This window comes from Anas acuta, chromosome 1 (genome assembly GCF_963932015.1).
Source record: "Anas acuta chromosome 1, bAnaAcu1.1, whole genome shotgun sequence".
NCBI classification, from domain to species: domain Eukaryota; kingdom Metazoa; phylum Chordata; class Aves; order Anseriformes; family Anatidae; genus Anas; species Anas acuta.
In genome coordinates, this window is record NC_088979.1 from 55034394 (window position 1) to 55049838 (window position 15445).

Below are 15445 nucleotides of genomic sequence, written 5' to 3' on the forward strand. Positions count from 1 at the left end.
CAATTTTGCAAAGTCTCTGAGCCAAAAAAAAAAAAAAAAAGAAAGAAAGAAAAAAGAAATTATGAGTCTAGTCTACATGTAGCCTAAGAACACAGGGAAATGGAAGAGTTTCAGAATTAATCCCCAGTCCTGCAGGCACTTAAGCACATGGTTAATTGTAGGTGTTTGCCTAGTCCTTTTGATTTCTCTGGGTGAAGCACATGCTTGAGCAGGTTTTCAGGAGCGATCCCAAAGTGCAGAGAAGACCGCAATATTGTTTTGTTTTCCCTAAGTAGTAAAAATGTCTGCGCTTTATTTAGTAGCGTAATTTGCATACCCTTCTAAGTAACTGTACAGGAATCACTGAGCTGTTGGTGTTTGGCAAGTGTGGAATGCCGTAAATTGCAAGCCAACATAAAATATGGCCCATTTAGCAAAAAATTCTCAGAAGTACAAAGGAAACCTCATTTTGCAAAATCTCCCCATCACAACAGAAATTAGAATAAAACTGGTAATAAAGCATCAGAAATCCTGAAAGACACAAAGTGAGGGGAAATTTTCTTCCTTCCCATGGCTTCCTCCGCACCAGTATATCGGTACTCATTTTTCTCTACTCCTTTGCTTCATTTAAATAATATCAGGCACATCTTCAGTGTAGTTTTACCATAAGTACATCATGAATCAGAACTAACTTTAGGGCTGGTCTGATCTTCCTTGTATCTCACACTGTGCATATATGCATTTCTGACCTGCCCAGGCTTTGGTGCGAGCAGCTGCACCATCACTCACCAGGCAGGAGCTGGGCTTCGTTGAGGTTGATTTTGTCAAGCACATATTTCTTATTTTACATGGAATTCGTTAGCAAGTCCTTTACTGTTCGGAGGCTTTAGCTGTTTGGGCCTCAGACAGTAATCAGAGTAATTAGCACTTAATTCTTGAATCCTGATCTTGCTTTTGGCCGCGCAGCTCTTTCCACACGTGCACACAGCTGGGTCAGCGGCGGCACGGGGGAATAGAGGGGAACTGTGGAGAAAAGTGGGGAGAAGCATATCGAGGGAGAAACAAATTCTATCCAAACATTTGTATCAATTTGTGTGTGTACAGGGACGTGGCTGGGTGCACAACGTGTGCATGTGGAAACGTTGTGACAGAAATGGTGACAAAAAAAGTGGCCCAGGATGGGCTGGAGCGGAGAGTTCAAATTGTTTCCCTCAGAGGCAAAAGTGTTTCAGTGGTGACCCTACAAAGTGAGCACCTCCTCAAAATTCAACCTTTCTTCAGAGGCTACCTGATTCATACAAAAGTGCCACCATTATTGATTTGCACTTTTTTTGTATTTACTTCCTAAGGCAAAATTCTACCTCGTGTGCCCTCTTACAGCTTATTGGTTATCCTCCTAAACTGGAGGATGCTCAGCCTCAAAATCTGTGTTTTTTCCTTGATGTTGCACAGCCCTGAGCATACTTGGTGCGCTTTGGTTTGTACACACCAGCGATAAACCAAAACAAATCATAAATCAACGCCATGCATCCCAAGTAATCTTTTTTTACTTTGCAACGCGCATCTTCAAAAGAGTAATTTTATGTGCAGTCTTTTCTGAGAGTCTTGATGTAGTACTGAATCGTCAGTTTTATTGTGGGATCTTTTTGTTATTTAAGAATTGCTGTAATTTTATTTTGCAGCTGCTAGTTGCAACTCTGTTAAAAAAATGTAACACAAGAGCTTCTGTCAGGACGTCATATGGCTAAACAAAATTTTCGAAAATCTCTTTGGAGTGTTGTCGTTTACTAAAAATGTGGATAAAAAAAAAAAAGAGAGAGAGAAATAGCATTAATTAAATATATTAAACCATTTAAAGTGTACCTATAGAAATTAAGACTTCAGAATGTTGCTATCTGTAGGAAAACAGGGAAGTGAATTGTTATCTTGGCTACGCCTTCCTTCGGTGAGCGAGGCCTGGTGAATGTGTCGCGGACAAACACAGAATTTTTCCATGGCCTGTCCGAGGTTTGGGTCTGGAAGGACAGCGTTAGGTGTCCCCTGGAGCCGGGAACTTGGCTGATGATGCCCAGATCTGATGCCCAGTCGAAGCGGGGCCGGCGGCACGGCCCAGCTGTGCCGTGTTGGTGTGACAGGCCGCCCCGAGGCCACCGCGCCGTGAGGAGGGAGCAGGCCGTGCACGGGGCATCATCACGTGCGTTCGAGCTCCCCAAGACAGGACACCAATTAACCTTGGGTGATGGCAAACTCACGCAGGCACAGACGGGCTTTCCGCTGTCAGCAGCCTGTTGCCATGAGGAGCAAGCAGCCCTCGTGGCCCTGGCCCATTATTTAAATCTCTTTTTTTAAATTCCCCTATTAAATAGAAGAACGGTCACACTCGCATCTTCCTGAAGCCCAAACTATGTTTGCTGCTGTGAAAACACCAGACACTAGTAATCGGAGAAGCCGATAAAGGTCCTCCCCGTCCTCCCCCCCCCCCCCCCCCCCAATTTGGCTATTCTGAACTGAGAAGAAAAGCCCCATCTCCAGTCACAGTGATTCAAGCCATGGTGGAGCTCTGAGTGAACCAAAACAACGGGGTCAAACGTGGTTGAAAGAACACGGTGGGGTAAATAAAAGGTCATTTTTTTTTATTTTTTTTTTTTTACGTTTAGTGCTGGTGGGAGGAGAAAGTTTGGTTAACTATTTAACCTGTGATAGCCTTTCATCATTTTATGGCTTAGGGGTCCGTGATTTTAAGCCTTTGTCAGTAAGTTACTGGTTTGCTCTCGATCTGTGCCCCAGAAAGGCTCTGGTTTCCAGTTACAGGGCTTACATTGGTTTACTGGAGATAGGAAAAATTATAAGTAGCAGCTGAAGACACACATTTTCCCTAAAACGACTCACCAGCAACTTTTGCTGCGATACTCAATGTTCAAGCACTGCACTGCTTTCCTCTACTGACTCTTCTCCGTGTCACAGTTGTGTTCTTTTTTTTATCAGTGGGGCTCTCCTTCCCTGTGTTATTTGTCTCTGTTTTTGGGGTATAAAGCTGTGTCCTGCCAGTCCTTGGCAATCCCCCTCTGCACCTCTGCCTGCTCTGGGCTCTCCTGCAGCAGCTGCTCCCCGACCCAGTCGGCCCCTTCAGAGAGCTGGAGCACGCATTGCAGAGGGTACAACTTGTCCTTTGCTGAGGGTTTCTCAGCACTTCTCTGCCCCCCTTCCCCATCACTGGATCCCTCATGACTTTGTGCAAATGCCCAGGTTTATTTTTTTCTCCTTCTGGAGAGCTGAGAGAGGGGATCCTGCTCCCGTCGTGGCTTCTGGCATCTCACACCTGTATAACTCCATCAGCTTCAGGGGCATTAATCTCGGCGGTACATCGCTGTGAGATCATATCGGCCTTGTTGGGGACTTTAAAAGCAGACAATGCCTCTTTCAAGGCGCTTTGACTCATCAGCAAAGCTGCTTTTCAAAAGCCCTATACCACGAGACCTGCTCGCCCCTGTCTGCCGGAGCAAGGGGCTGCTGTCTTGCCGCTAAGGAGGGAGAAAGTGGATTTTTAGGTTTGAAGGATTTCTCAATTTTTTTATTATTTTTTTCTTTTCTTTGGAGCATCAGGGAAATGACCTTAGTGGTTTGGGAACAAAGGAAGAAATCAAAATGTAAAGCAGAGCGTTTGATATGTTGAAAAGACGCAGTTTTTATTTTAGCATAATTGGATCACTGTTAGTAGCAGTTGTTGGGTAAAGCACCTTAGCGAAGTTCTGGCTTTATTCAGAAGTAAATATCATATGTCTTCTCTTTTAACATAAGCCTTTTTTTTTTTTTTTCCAAAAAAAGCAAAACTTACCAGTTTACCTTGAATTTCTTTCCCCTAGGAAAGCGCCAGGCTTTCGGAGCCCCGTATTCTGGCCGCAAAGCTGGTGAAACCATCTTTTGTTTTCCGCCCGAGAAAACGTTAGCATTTTTTCACATGTTAACTTTTCAACAATTGCGGGGAATTTGTTTTTCTTTAAAAGTGCGGTCCTTTTCTTTTTCCTCCCCTTTTCTCTCTTCTTGATATTTTTATTTCCCTTTTATATGGAGACTTGTAGATTTTGTCACTTCAAACGTTAGCTGTTCCTCCTCTTTTCTTCTGCTTTACAATACACACTAGGAGATTTTTTTTTTTGCATATTCCTCCCCTTTCTCTGTGAGATATTGTCGTTGACCAAATTTAAAACACTACAGTATTTAGAATCCCCGCGGTGCCATTTGAAGTATTTGGACCTGGAAAATGCCCCAAGCAATAACTACCTGAATTGCTTTTAATTACACAATATAGCTGCATCATTTTACTTCAGATTCTTTTTGATTGATGCTGTAAGGCAATTGTAACCATGGATGATGGGATTAAGTGCCTCTTGAAGTGACTTTAGCTTCTTGTGGGAACAAAGGGAAAGAAGAGAACACTTAGTCCCTTTTGGAGTGAACAGCCTTTTTTCACTTGCTATATAAAGAAATACAATTAACAAACATTATCCCCAGAGGTGAATTGAAATGTACATGCAGACAATAACTGCTCTTGACTGCAATTAGACATATATGATCCGAGGTATTTTGGCCATTCATTAGTGCTAATTGTTTGAGAAACAAGCCCACAGAACAAATGATTAAAATGTTAGTGCCATAACCAGGATTATTAGCATGTGTGATAAAATGCATGCGCTGCAGCTGTACCAATAAAACTCTCGGGAAAGTCGCTTTGATTTGACGAATGCTTAGCTCGGTTGTGAGCTGGTCGTATTTGCACAAGGCCTGCTGATGTTTATAACAAACAACTTCTAGCTTCTTTCCTTAATTAGAAAGAATTACTATGCAAATTGGGGTGCTTTGTAATTTCCCCGCAACTTGCCTTTGTCTTTGGTCAATTATTTGTGCGTGTTTGGGAGCTACTCCCTAGTAAATCAGACGTAGTAAAGCCGTTATATTTAATTTCTTATCTTTATTTTTATTTTCGCAAACATCAGACAATTAGCTCGGAGGAGATTTTAAAATGTTAGCTGTGTTGTGTTCAGTGGGGTCTTAGATCTTGGATCACTTCTGTCCTTCTGCCACCCCACCCTGCTGGGTATCTGGGATTGCGGTTATTTACCAGTTACAGCTCAAAAATGCACAGTGTGGAAATTTCCCTGCTTTTTTCATGGTTTTCGTTCAAATGCCTAAGTACGATCTTTAGAAACTTTTTGGCAACACTGTGCCAAGGATTTTAGAAGTAGAGATTTGGCCTATCAAGTGATGGATATTTTTCCATGTGTTGGGCACGTGATGGTGTAGGGATCTTCTAGGATGACTCGATCTAGCAAACAAACATAGAGCAGAGGCTCAAGTTAAAGTGCTGATCCTGAAAATAACTGATGGGAGCACTTTACTTCCTGGGCTATAGGTTGTTGGCTCCAACGAGACGGCACAGGTGCGTACAGTTCAGTAAATGTGTGAGCACGAGCAATGCTGGAATGTGAAAATGCAGTATGCATCAGGGAAATCTCTGTAATTTTCAGTAGTTTTGCTGGTTGCTGTCCCGCTGTCGGGCTGCCATTGCAAAGTGCAGCGCCTCTTAGGAATCGGAACAGTTTTGTTTTCTCCTTCCTGAGGATGAGCTGTTTGCTCTTAGGTGAAACTGTTCTCAGAGGATCGAGAGTAACTTTAATTTGCTAGCAACTTTTACATATTTGATGAAGACTTTAGTAGAGTGCTCTGTTTGCTGAAGAAATTTACTTTCAGTTCCAGTACCCACAAACATTCGGCATGCTGCTGGATGCTGTGAATGAGAAGCTGCAGTAAAACAATTTAATGAGCATTACCCAATAGCCTAGTCCTCATTTTAACGTGCAGTGCTTAAAGGAAGAAACGTTGTCTTAGCAAATTCACTTGGCTTATGTCCATGTGTTTAGTTTTAGGCACAGTCAAGCTAGTTTGAATCATTAAAATACTTGCAGTCAGGAAACATATGCAAGATTTTCTTCGTCTTTACAGCATGGGGTTAATGATATAACTGAGATTGCAGTGCTGTTCCCTGACACTCCCCCCCCTGCAAAAAAAAAAAAAAAAAAAAAAGTAACCACACTGGGGATGTTTTCACTCTTTCAAAATAAAAAAAGTTGTCAGAATAATCCTGATAGTGTTTTCTACCAGAATAGCTAACTGTCAGTATGCTGGGTTTTGCCACTCTCACTTTCCACAAGGTCCATGGGCAAATGGACTTCTTAATACAGGTGCTTCTTACTCCGCAATTCATTCATGGTAGACCACAAGATATGACTAGGCAAGGAAAATGTGCAGTGAGAACAGGGTTTTAAAACAATATTTGGGAAAATAATAGCACCTGAAAATGTTTGTTGCAGCCACACCTAGGTATCCTTGATGAAGAGCCTTGTTTTACACTCGCGTTTCTAGAGCTCTTTGTTTTGAAAGGAGAAGATGTGTTGGGCAGCTGACAGCAATTCCTCCTGTACTCTTCATTTTTGGTCACACCTCTTGAAAAAATTAGTACTTCTTTGCTAAAATGTTTCATAAGACTAATAATTTGACAAACTGATGTATTTTTATCATAATCTGTGTCCTGAGAATCCTGAATTTTGGGCCCATGGGGCTGCAAAGCTGAGAAGGAGATACCAGCAGTCACCAGGTGGTAGCATCATGGATTAAATCTACTAGTTCTTGAGGGGAGGCCACACCACTGCCCCATCTAAATAGAAGATCACAGACCTTAAAGGTGACACCTGACTGAATCTGCTCTGTGGACACTGAGGGTTTCACCTACGTGATTCTCTGTGCCATTGTGCATGGTGCTCAGAGCAGAGTGGCCTCCATGGGGCTTGCAGCAGTGAAGGGGAAACTGGATGGTCCAACAGCCCTTGGAGAAATCCTGGGAAATGTGTGTGTGACAGGAGATATGTCCCCTCAGTGTGCTCTGAGATGATGGTTTTAGCCACTTTCATCAAGTTTGGGTTGGTGGGAGGCAGACAGTAAGAGTGCTCCAGCGGCTGCTTGTCTGTAGGCCGTAGTTAACTATTAATGGACTGAGCTCTTTGGCTCCTTTGTGCTTCCAGCACTAGAGGGTTGAAGCCATCAGAGAAAAAGAATGGAAACTAATCACTTTTGTCCCCTCATCTATGTTTAGTGAAGGACTGCGGACTTCTTTGCTGACCTCTGTGTCACACTGAAGAAAGACCCTCCTCTTTCCATTTGAGATAAACCACTCTTCCACCTCCTCCTCGCTCTCCCAGAGCACTGCTACAAGAAAATGGGATTAAGTGGATTTAACTAGCAGCCACTTGAGTTGCCTCAAGTTGTGTTATCATCCCCACTTCAATACATGGCAGGGAACGTGAAGTGTTTTGTGGGAGAGGGGCAAGGATGCTGCTTAGGAGACTCAGCACATGGCTCCTGGTATTGAGTGTCAGGACCTCCACTGCCCAAGTCTTGGAGCTGCCACAGTTGGAGATGAGGATTTATTAGCAAGGGTAGCACTGCTGTTTGTAATAAATAGTGCATCGTTTCTCTTCAACAGCAAAGCTGCCCCATTGCTTAGTGTGAATTAAGCATTACCAGACGTACTACAAAGGTGTTTGGTTTTTGTGGGCTCATAAAATGGGTCCACCCAGGACATTGCAGGGACCTGGCACAGGAGATGGTTGAATAGTTGTCCTTTTCTGCTTAGTTTACTGAGTTAAAATGTGATAAAAGATGCCTTCAAATTTTTAACCCAAGACCTATATTCATCTTTCAGGGTGCCAGGCCTAGGGGAAGAGCGGATGCTTTGGCGAGGTTAGCTTAGAAAAGCAAGTATCAAAGCGGTCTGTCAGCAGCACATCACGTTGGCTCCAATTTCGATTGACTGAACTCGTTTCCAGGCGTCAGAGAGGGTTAGTCGTGCTCACTGTGAAGGAAACCCATGTGCCCACATAGCCGTGTGTCATCCAAATGTAGCAACTTGGGCAATATTATTAAGAGGGGCATGGGAGAATGCATGGGTCCCTGACATGATGTGATAATGACATATTCAGTGCGGTGCTAGAAAAGCTTTGCATTATTCAAAGTGCTGAATAATATACATGATAATGCGTAATGGTGTTATGTGGTGGGATTATTTTGTGGTGGAAGTGACTTGTGCTCTGGATACGAAGGAAAATTGTATTATTTTGTCCTCATTTTTGAAGTAGCAGAATAGGCCTGGGGGGTACACCGTGAAATGGGTGGGAACAGGAACAGGCAAGGGGGCTTTTTTTGGAAGGCCAAGAAACACAGTGGCACCGTCTGCAATTTATTTCTCTGTGCTTGTAATTATGGAGCAAGGCGAGCTCCCTACTGCACTCGAGGGCAGCCTCCCCCGGCAGCCCCACTGCCTCCCGGCCCACCAGCCCTGCATCTGAGGTGGGTTGGCTGCTCCCTCGCCAGGAGCCACCAGTGCAGGGTGGAGACCTTAGCAAACCTGATGACTCTAGACCATAATGATGCAACCCACTCAAGCCCTGTGGTGCCACGGCCTCACACTTGCACCCAAGTGTAGTGCATGAAGCGTTTATAAATGCTAAAAGCTGCCGTGGCCAACAGCCTGCTGATGATGCTGATGAGCTCAGGAGCTCTGTCAATCAAGGGCTGTGCTGTGGGTCTGAAGGCTTCACAGAGGACACATTGGGATTAGTGAGGTTGCACATTACGTGGGGTTTTCATTCCTGGCTGTTCTCTTGTTTCCCTCTCCAACCATTTTGCTTATTTAAAATTTGCATGCAAATACGGTTGTTGAAATAATGCTAAGGTTGCAAAACCAACCTTGCAAAGCGGTGTTTGTTTTAACCAACACCCCTGCTTCATTCACAGCATGCCATCTAGCTTCTGGAGCACACGTGGCAGATAGCAGCCTCCTTGCTAAAGCAGCCCTGATCTGTTCCCCAGCATAGCCTCCAGCCTATAGAAGAGTTGTGACAGAAGGGGAGAAAAACCAAAAGCCTTTCTGTATTTAGTATTTGTCACAGTGCACAGAACAGGCAGCGTAATTAAGCCTACACGGATAATCTCAGACCTGGCATTTCTTCAGTTCTGGGTGTTAAAGTTTGCAACTTCTGTTGAACATAGTGATTTGGGGGCTTTATACTGTAATTAACTGAAATACTGATATCTCCCTACCTTAGATCTTCCTGAGAAATAAAACCAAACTGACACTATTAATGTAGGAAAGTTTCTCTTTTTAAAATATAGTCAATTATTCCTTGAAGCATTGTAGCCAAGAGTCTGATTTCATCATATCCTTCACAGGCTGAATTCTCCTCTGCCAGCTGGTGTTCCCAAGCTCAGTTACCACTTTGCATCATCTCACAAGTATGTTCCCAGGCGAGCTGTGCTGTACGTACCTGCGGATGATGAAAAGAAGATACGAAAAATCCCATCGCTAAACGTCGATTGTGCGGTGCTGGACTGTGAAGATGGCGTGGCTCTGAACAGAAAGGTAATTAAAAATTATCTGTGCAATACAATCAGTGCTAAACAGAATGTGTGGAAAAACATCACCTTTGCCTTGGGGAAGTGGCAACCAGAGAGACAGAGATAAATCTTAAGATACACAAAGTAAAGTCAAAGTGATAGGCTTTGTGGAGTTAGTTCACAGTCACCAAGTTGGGATTTTGTGGTTGAAACAAAAGCATCTTCAGATTGTGAGCAAAAGAGTATGGGTTTGGGCTTGAGCCTGTGGGTGTTTAGAAAGATTTACTTGTTGAGATTTTCAGACGAAATGCCAGTAGGGATGTTTCTGAAAGAAGGAGTAGTTAGAACCCAAGTGCACCAGCATTTAGAGGGCATTTTAGATTGAAGGTGCCACAAGAAAGCAGTCAGAGAGCAGAGTGAGAAATGGATGTATACATGTACCAGTGCTAAGTTTTTGTTGATGTTAAGTTCTGAAAGAGAGAATGAACTAAATACGTGTTCAGATATGCTTGCTAGCAATTTTTGTTTTTAATATCTCAAAGTAACCATTTCCTTTTTAAAATGTTTCACATCTTAAAGCATGTATACCAGAAACTGGTTTGAATGTTTTGTAGTGAAAAATATTTCTGAACTGGAACATCAGTTGGCCATAACATCATCTTCATATTTATAAGCTTTCCTGTTCATTTCACAGTGCCTCAAACAACAGCAAGTGCTGTTTAGGGTTTGAGTATGAATGTGTTGTCCAGGAAGTTATGAAAATAGGTTTGAAAATTTTCCCATGTAATCTCAAAACTGTGTATGAAATTTTATTGTTTTCTGTTTTTTTTGGGGGGGGATTTAATGCTTTCCAGAAGGACTCTATTTAATAGTGCTCTCGTTAACCTTCAGGTCTTTACTTGTATGTCAGAAAGAAAAAGTTTATGGAGTTTTCGGATATTTATTTTAGTTCTGAAAAGTGAAAATAGCATAGCTGAATGTTCATGCATACTGTTGAAGACAGTTGGAAAACATTTTCCAGTTGCTAAAATTCTGTGTGGGAGACTATAATTATATTTGCTGTCACAGTGAATTAGTATTGTTTAGTTCATACCTGGGAGGCTGCTGCTGTTAGATGACACAAGACACAATTGCGTGTTAAAATATTGCATTTTTAGGTTCAGCTTAATTGTATAAAACAAATCATTTAAAGCAGAAGCATCTATTTGTTACATAGGATGACAGCAAACCAAAATTTCTATGATCAAGGTGACAAAGTTGATAGTAGCAGTTTGTAAAGGGTGTTAAAATTCTAGCTCTGTTGAAGTGAAGGAGAGTTGTGCCACTGGGTATAAGATTTCAAAAAAATTAGGAGAAAATTATGTAATACAAACTGGAGATGACAGATGAGCCCCTGACTGAGCTTAAATGCAAACAAGAAGCAGACAGGAGGTAGAAGTGGAGGCAGGCTACCAACGAGCGACACAGAAGTGCTGTATGGGCACGTAGGGACAGAAGGAGGAAGGTCAAAGCTTGGCTGGGATCTAAACTGGTGAGGCCTGACCAAGAATGGCTACCACAACTATGTCAAGTAGCAAAAAGGAGAAGAGGAGAAGAAAGACTGGGGTAGTATGAACCCACTCCTCCATGAAACCTTCGGCTTTACTGTCAGTCTGCTCCAAGGCCTCAAAGAGCATTTCCAAAAATCAAAGTTTGGGGAAGGAGGAAGTAGAGGAGGATGAAGTCAGTGTCCAGTTGAATAAGATGGTCCATGGGACCAGACAGGCCGCACTGGAAGCTGCTGAGGGATCTGGCTCGTGTCACCCTGAAGCTGCTGTCTCTCATCTTTGAAAGGCCATGGTGACTGGGGGAGGTTCCTGGTGCCTGGAGAAAGGCAAATAATGCTGCAGCCATCTTCAGAAAGGTTAGGAAGGAGGAACCAGAGGCCCATCAGCCTCACAGTCGTGGTTGGGAAAGTGATAGCGCTGGTTTTCATGGAAGATATTTCAGAGGGCCCAAGTCCATAGCCAGAATGGACTGATCAGGAACAAATCATGGCTTAACAAACCCGATTGCTTTCTCTGAATAAATGATTTAACATCTTTGAGTATTAGAGAGAAATGGATGTCTACCTTAACTTTAGCAAGGCTTTTGATGGGTTTTATGATAATATCCTGGTAGTCAGCCTGGGGAGAAATGGAGTGGGTGGAAACACTGTAGGGTGGGTGGCAGTTTGGCTGTACATAGGTGGTGCATGTTGCATGTATTTTGCATTGCCCACTCTGGGACCAGTACTGTCTATGTTCTTCATTAACAACCTCATTGATGGGAGGGAGTGCACTCTCATCGCGTTCATGATGACACCAAACTGGGGAGATATAGGAAAATGTTCTTCCCTCTGCAGGTAGTCAAACACTTGAAGAGGGTTTCCAGAGCAGTGCTGCCTCCTCCCTCCACATGTGTGGGTATTCACACATTGAAAGGCCCTAAGCAGACTGGTATAGAGCTGAAGTTAGCCCTGCTTTGAGCAGGAGGATGGACAAGGTGGTCTCCTGAGGTCCCCTCCAGCCTGAATTAGTCTGTGTGATTGTATGATCTAGTAGCAAAGTATAATTCAAACGGATTGGAAGACCGAATTTCATTTTTAGATCTGCCAGAGATAATCAGGAAGACTTTGAGGATTAGGTTCTGTGAATGTAAAGCTGAAATTATTACTGCTCTTGCTGCTTAATTTATTAATGTTTCTGAGGTGTTTGGAGACTTCGTGTGAAAGATATGTCAAGAATATGCACTGAAATACAGTATTCACTGGCCCATTGCAAATGGGTCATCTGACACTGAGGACAAAACACCAGGAAACACGGCAACATTGAGTTTGTCCTTTAATTCGTTATTCTTACAACAAATACTACTGATGAATGTTGCTATTTATTGCCATGTTTTATATCAATAAAACTTCTACATATGGATTTTCTTGCTGGTGAAATGTTGGGTTTTTGGGAAATCAGAACCTGGTTGAAGATTCACAGTATCTTGCATCAAATTTATCTGCTTATACAGACCTTCACTTGCATCAAGTCCAAGCAGCAGAAACCCTTCCATCTTGCAAAAAGAAACTCCCAAAGAGAAAAATTGTCAACTTTTAAGGGTAAACAAGGTGAAGAAATGGCTAAAACGCGAAGTTATAGTGTGAAGAGTACTAAGCCTGGAAGGAGAGTGAGAGTTGATCTGCTGTGAGTAGAACATGTGGGATGTTTGCAAGGCCTTTTGGACTAGACAGGGCTGTAAGGAGGTCTTAAAAATTTTGGAATAAGAAACTTGATAAGAAAATATCCCAGTGTTGCTGAAAATTCTGTCCTTGTTTTGCAAAGTTAGCTTTAGCCTTGCTAAACTTAGCCCATGTTGACTTCAAATCCTGGCATGGTGCTCCATACAATGGTTTTAGAGGTTCAGATGTATAACATCACATGGTGTGGACTGGCAGCTGCCTCCCTAGGTGTCTGGCTGTGTAGGATGTTGGGAATTTCTACACGATATAGTTGTTTTTTGGTTAAGAGTTTGGTGAGGGAAGGACTTGAATACTGCTAAAGGGAAATTACTGTTCCTGAGCTGTTGTTCACAGCTGAATATAGGAGCTCATCCCCACTAACGTGTGTATAAAGTTTCTCCAGTGTTGCTGTCCATTTTAAAGAAATGGCTCAGTGGGCAATATTATTGAGCAGTTCAAATACAAATCCTAAAACTATTAAATTAGAGATAATACAGATTGCAGCATTGATATATTGCAAGTGCATCACGCTGCAGAGACTTATGGCGAAATGGTACAAAATGGTAGATACCCTTTTTAGTTCTTTGCGGGAGAAGGCCTGAATATTCTTCTATTATAGTTGCAATAAAAAAAAAAAGACAGAATAGATGGCTGTATCAGGTACTTGACCATGTCATACAAGCCAGTAGGTTGAATTGTATGTTGTGCCATTGAAAGGTCTCTGTGTAGCAGCTGAGCTGTGAGAAAATATCTCGAGGGCTCTCAGCCAAGTGATCACTCCCTGGTGTAGCTTTCTCTGCAGAGCTGCCTTACTCACAGTGCTTCCATGCCAGGTGAACCTGTTATCAAGTGGAAAAGTTTCCTCCTGGTGCAGAAAGGAAGATTTCCATGCCAGTGCTTTAATTTTCCAAAGGCAGAGTGGGCCAACCTTTCCTTGTTAGTTCTGCAGGGTTCAGGTTGCCACCCTTACGCAAATGTTTTCTAGAGCAGCATTTTTTTCAGCAGGATCTTGTCTTTGGTGCTTCTCTTCTTCAGAGCATCCAGGGAATGTCAGCTGCTGGGTCAGCCTAGAAAGAGACCAGTCAGAGCTGCTACTTGACTGTTTTTGGCTCTTTCTGAGCCGTTGATAAGTTTTGGAGCATTTCGATGGCTCTAGACCAATGCTATTAGTGGCTTTATCTTCACTGAAGTCAATTGAATAACTGAGATATACAGAGCCTTACTCCGTAGGCTTACTCTTACTATTTCTTGTGCTCCTTAAAGCCAGCCAAGGCACAGTCCCTTCTGCCAAAAATGACCCTTGAAAATCATCTCAGGAAAATTTTTAAGGGGCTACAATTCACTTTTCTTTCACTAGGGAATGCCAGTGTTATGATTAGGAATCAAAACAAAACCCCATGTTTCCCCCCATGTCCAATTTTCGCTATGAGGGAATTGTTCTTACAAAATACTTACTTAAAGTCTGTCAAAATACTTGTTTTATGTAAAATCCAGAAAACTTCATTCCAATTTCGGCTTCTGTAAAATACTGTAGAGCAAATAAGTTTTAAAACTAAAAGTAATTTCTGAATGAGAACTGAAGGGTTCTTGTCTGAATATGTTGAACTACAGTGTTTCTGTAACATCAAACCTGTTTTTTCCTTAGCAAGACAATACCTCTCTGTCCTTCTGCTCAAAGTGATGAGACCAGTTTAAACATCAGTCTTGATCTCATGGTCCCTGAAAATACATTTCTGAGGCATCCCAGAGCCCCAAGAATGTGTATTTAGCCGAGAGCATATTCCACGTCATCAGGTAGAAAGGTGTTGCAGGAAAGAAAAACTAATGGTTTCAGCAGCGCTGGGAGCTGTGGCATTTTTTCTGTTTCTGGGTTGCTGGGTTCAGGTTCTTTCTCCACACCTGATACCCCGTTGGGTATCAAAATCGCAGCTTGATTATCTGCACAGAAAGTAAAGCCATATGTGAGTTTTTGCTCGTATTGAGACAGTAGCATCCTGAGCAGTTCAATGATTAGGGAGCAGCCATCAGGAAAATACCCTCCTTTGGTTAAAGCATCTTCTCTGTAACCTGGCCTGTGCATGTCTTCTGTGCCCCAAAGGCCTCCCTTCCTCCAGCCTCTGGGTGATGGCTCAGCAGCCTCTGGCTTTTATCATTTAATAAGTAGTTTTCCTCTCAATGTTAGTTTTCATTCATATTTGCCAGGATGTTATCCCAGTAGTGGTGTTAGACCTAATTGCCCCACCTAAACTTCATGCCAGGGAATTAAATCCTACCAGCCATGAACAAGCATTTATTTGTCACTTTTTCTCTAATAAAAAATGGCATTCAAAAAGTTAAATTGCTCATGTTTTTTTTATATCAGAGGTGTAAAAGCAATCCCTTGAAGTATATGTATGGCTGGGAAGCTGCTGCGGAGTCCTCCAACACGAAGCACTTCAGTTAAAATTAAGAAGTTGTTGTTCCTCTGGAACTGAAGAGTTCGTCTTCATCCAATAAAAGTTATTAATATTCAGGGCTGCACGGTAAAACGATGGAGGACTGATGAGGGTTTAAGCTCTCCAGCCCTTTCTGCTGTGAGTCACAATCATTTCACTTTGTCTCTTTTTGAAGGAAGCTGCTCTCTCCTCCAGCGCTTGAGCATCAGAAGCTGGGGAAGAGGAAGCCTCAGCTCTGTCCTTTCCTCTCATCCCTGCCTTCAGAGGGCAAGCAGCAGTCCCTGAGCCTTTCTGCTCTCCCTGCAGCCCTCAGCAGTGAGGGGAAGCTCAGTTTGGC

General features: G+C 42.8%; 1 protein-coding gene across 6 annotated transcripts in view; it reads left to right on the top strand.

Annotated features, from left to right (window-relative positions):
• CLYBL (citramalyl-CoA lyase) overlaps positions 1 to 15445 on the top strand; it is a 152866-nt gene that overhangs the window by 69036 nt on the left and 68385 nt on the right. For all 6 annotated transcript variants that reach the window (XM_068677699.1, XM_068677709.1, XM_068677692.1 and 3 more), the window contains one exon: positions 9262 to 9451. In XM_068677699.1, coding sequence (XP_068533800.1) covers positions 9262 to 9451 — 190 coding nt within the window. The remainder of the gene's footprint in view (positions 1 to 9261; positions 9452 to 15445) is intronic.